Source organism: Biomphalaria glabrata, chromosome 6 (assembly GCF_947242115.1).
Source record: "Biomphalaria glabrata chromosome 6, xgBioGlab47.1, whole genome shotgun sequence".
Lineage (NCBI taxonomy): Eukaryota > Metazoa > Mollusca > Gastropoda > Planorbidae > Biomphalaria > Biomphalaria glabrata.
The window spans coordinates 5,950,721-5,952,859 of record NC_074716.1 but is presented as its reverse complement, the minus strand read 5'-3'; the positions used below and the strand labels follow the sequence as shown (position 1 = coordinate 5,952,859).

General features: G+C 34.7%; 1 protein-coding gene across 1 annotated transcript; it reads right to left on the bottom strand.

Moving 5' to 3' along the window:
• Positions 1 to 506: 506 nt before the first annotated feature.
• LOC106070022 (pulmonary surfactant-associated protein D-like) lies at positions 507 to 1,915 on the bottom strand. The gene is made up of 3 exons (XM_013229831.2): positions 1,876 to 1,915; positions 1,366 to 1,473; positions 507 to 977 (listed from the first exon to the last, which is right to left on the bottom strand). Exons 2-3 carry the CDS (start codon positions 1,424 to 1,426, stop codon positions 544 to 546), a joined length of 495 nt encoding a protein of 164 aa, XP_013085285.1. The 5' UTR covers positions 1,427 to 1,473; positions 1,876 to 1,915; the 3' UTR covers positions 507 to 543.
• Between the last annotated feature and the right edge of the window lie 224 nt (positions 1,916 to 2,139).

The window sequence follows — 2,139 nt, the reverse complement described above, 5'->3', positions numbered from 1 at the left end:
CAGTCGTTCACTTGTAGCATCAAACTGCTGGAAGACAACTAAACCGTTCTAATCGTATTACATCTTAACTAATAAATAACTTGAGTATTTTCCTTTTTTGAAAAAAAACAAAAAACAACACTTTTAGTATAATTTAGACAAAAATTAAGTCAACATGAGATAAAATACACAAAAGACACTTAAGTAATATATTTTTGAAACAAAATCTATTTCACTCTAATAACACAAACTTTCAGTCTGGAGTCGTCTGTCCTAACTAAAACGACGACAAGGTCATCTATGTAGCATCATTCACAACCAATCGCTAACGTCCTCCTACCGTCACCATAGCAACACACACACACACACCATAACAACACTCTGACTACAATATCCTACCTAGCTTTTTAGCTCAGGCCCAACCAGAAAGATTGGGAAACAAAAGAAATTTATTTAAAAAAATATATTTTAAAAAACTCGCAAAAGAAAAGAAAAAAAAAAGAAACACAGATTATCTTTGATTTTTTTTATTTTTATTTGCATCAATCTGCTTTGGGAACTTTTCTAAAATAGATCAAGCTCGCAGAGAACATAGTGGGAGATTGAGGCTCTGTTGCATGGGGTATCATTCACCCTGCCCTGTCCATTGCCGTACAACTCTAGACAGTCTTCTACTCCACCATCATTATTGGGTTCTCCGTTGGCCCAGTTGTAAATGTGTATGAATGCTCCAGTTCGTTGACTAAAAAATACGCCGTCTTTCTTGGCATCAGTGCCTGCGATGAAGATTCTGTCCAAGTTAGTAGAAGACGCGTACTGTTCAATTAATCCAAGCTCTTCGGCGGTATCGATCTCTGCTGGGTAGCCTCCTCCATTCTGTGAGCACCAGGTGCTGGCCTGGGTGTAACTGACAAAGTTAGACTTAGAGATGTAATAGAGTTTATTTTTGGAAGCTATTGGGGTATATACCTTAGTGTTGTCCAGACTCACTTTAATATCTGTAACGAAAACAATTGACATCGCCACACAAATGAATAGTTTTTAATCAATAGTCAGAAAAACGTATATAACATTTTAATCATAAAATTCACATCCGCCTAAAAATGTTAACTTTCTCGTAGTTAAACAATAAATTTACAAGTGGAAGATATTTACCTATGGCACTATATCAGTGACTATAGTTAAAATCTGGCTAGTACTAAATATAAAAGACACAAGTGGATGATATTTACCTATGGCACTATATCAGTGACTATAGTTAATATCTGGCTAGTACTAAATATAAAAGACACAAGTGGAAGATATTTACCTATGGCACTATATCAGTGACTATAGTTAATATCTGGCTAGTACTAAATATAAAAGACACAAGTGGTAGATATTTACCTATGGCCCAAATGACATTTATGGCACTAAGCACTAGGAACGTAAAAGCTGAGACAGACATGTTGGATCCTTTCAGGTGTCAATAAACAGCAATGTCAGTGAATGGCTCTAAAAAAAACAACAATAACTTATACATTAATTTCTACAAAAACAATATCATGAACAGGAAACACAACTAACTATATAAACTTTTCTTAATACACCAATATTTAGAAAGAAATAAAATTATTTTATTATGTAACTCTCGGAGGTTCGTTCATATTTAAAGATAATTACATCCTAGCCTAAACCTCCCGAAAAACGACGCGGAATGGAAGGTTTGGAACCTAAAACCATCGATCGACAGTCCAGCGCGCGTGCCACACTAACAGGCAGCTATAATATTATATATGTTATATTATTATAACTATTTTAAATTCATTATTTTGAAATGAACTTTGAGAAAAAAACATTATTAAAGAATAGCGAAATAGACGGCGTTGCATTTGGTCTGTAAACACTAAGACTTACGTAAAACAATAGCTTCTAGTTGAAACCTTCACAGCAGCTGTAAACTCTGGTAAAAGTCTCCGGTATAAATAAGCCTCGAGTCGAAAAAAAGAACTGAGTTCCAATGACCATATGATAAGTTGTCTCATTGCTTTCGCATCGCATTGAAACTTGAAACCATTCGTTGCATTAATTAGTATTGTAAAAACGATGAGAGATATTCTATTGGCGGCGTTGAATACTGACAATACAATTGTGCTGTATCCGTTAAGAATAGTTGTACAG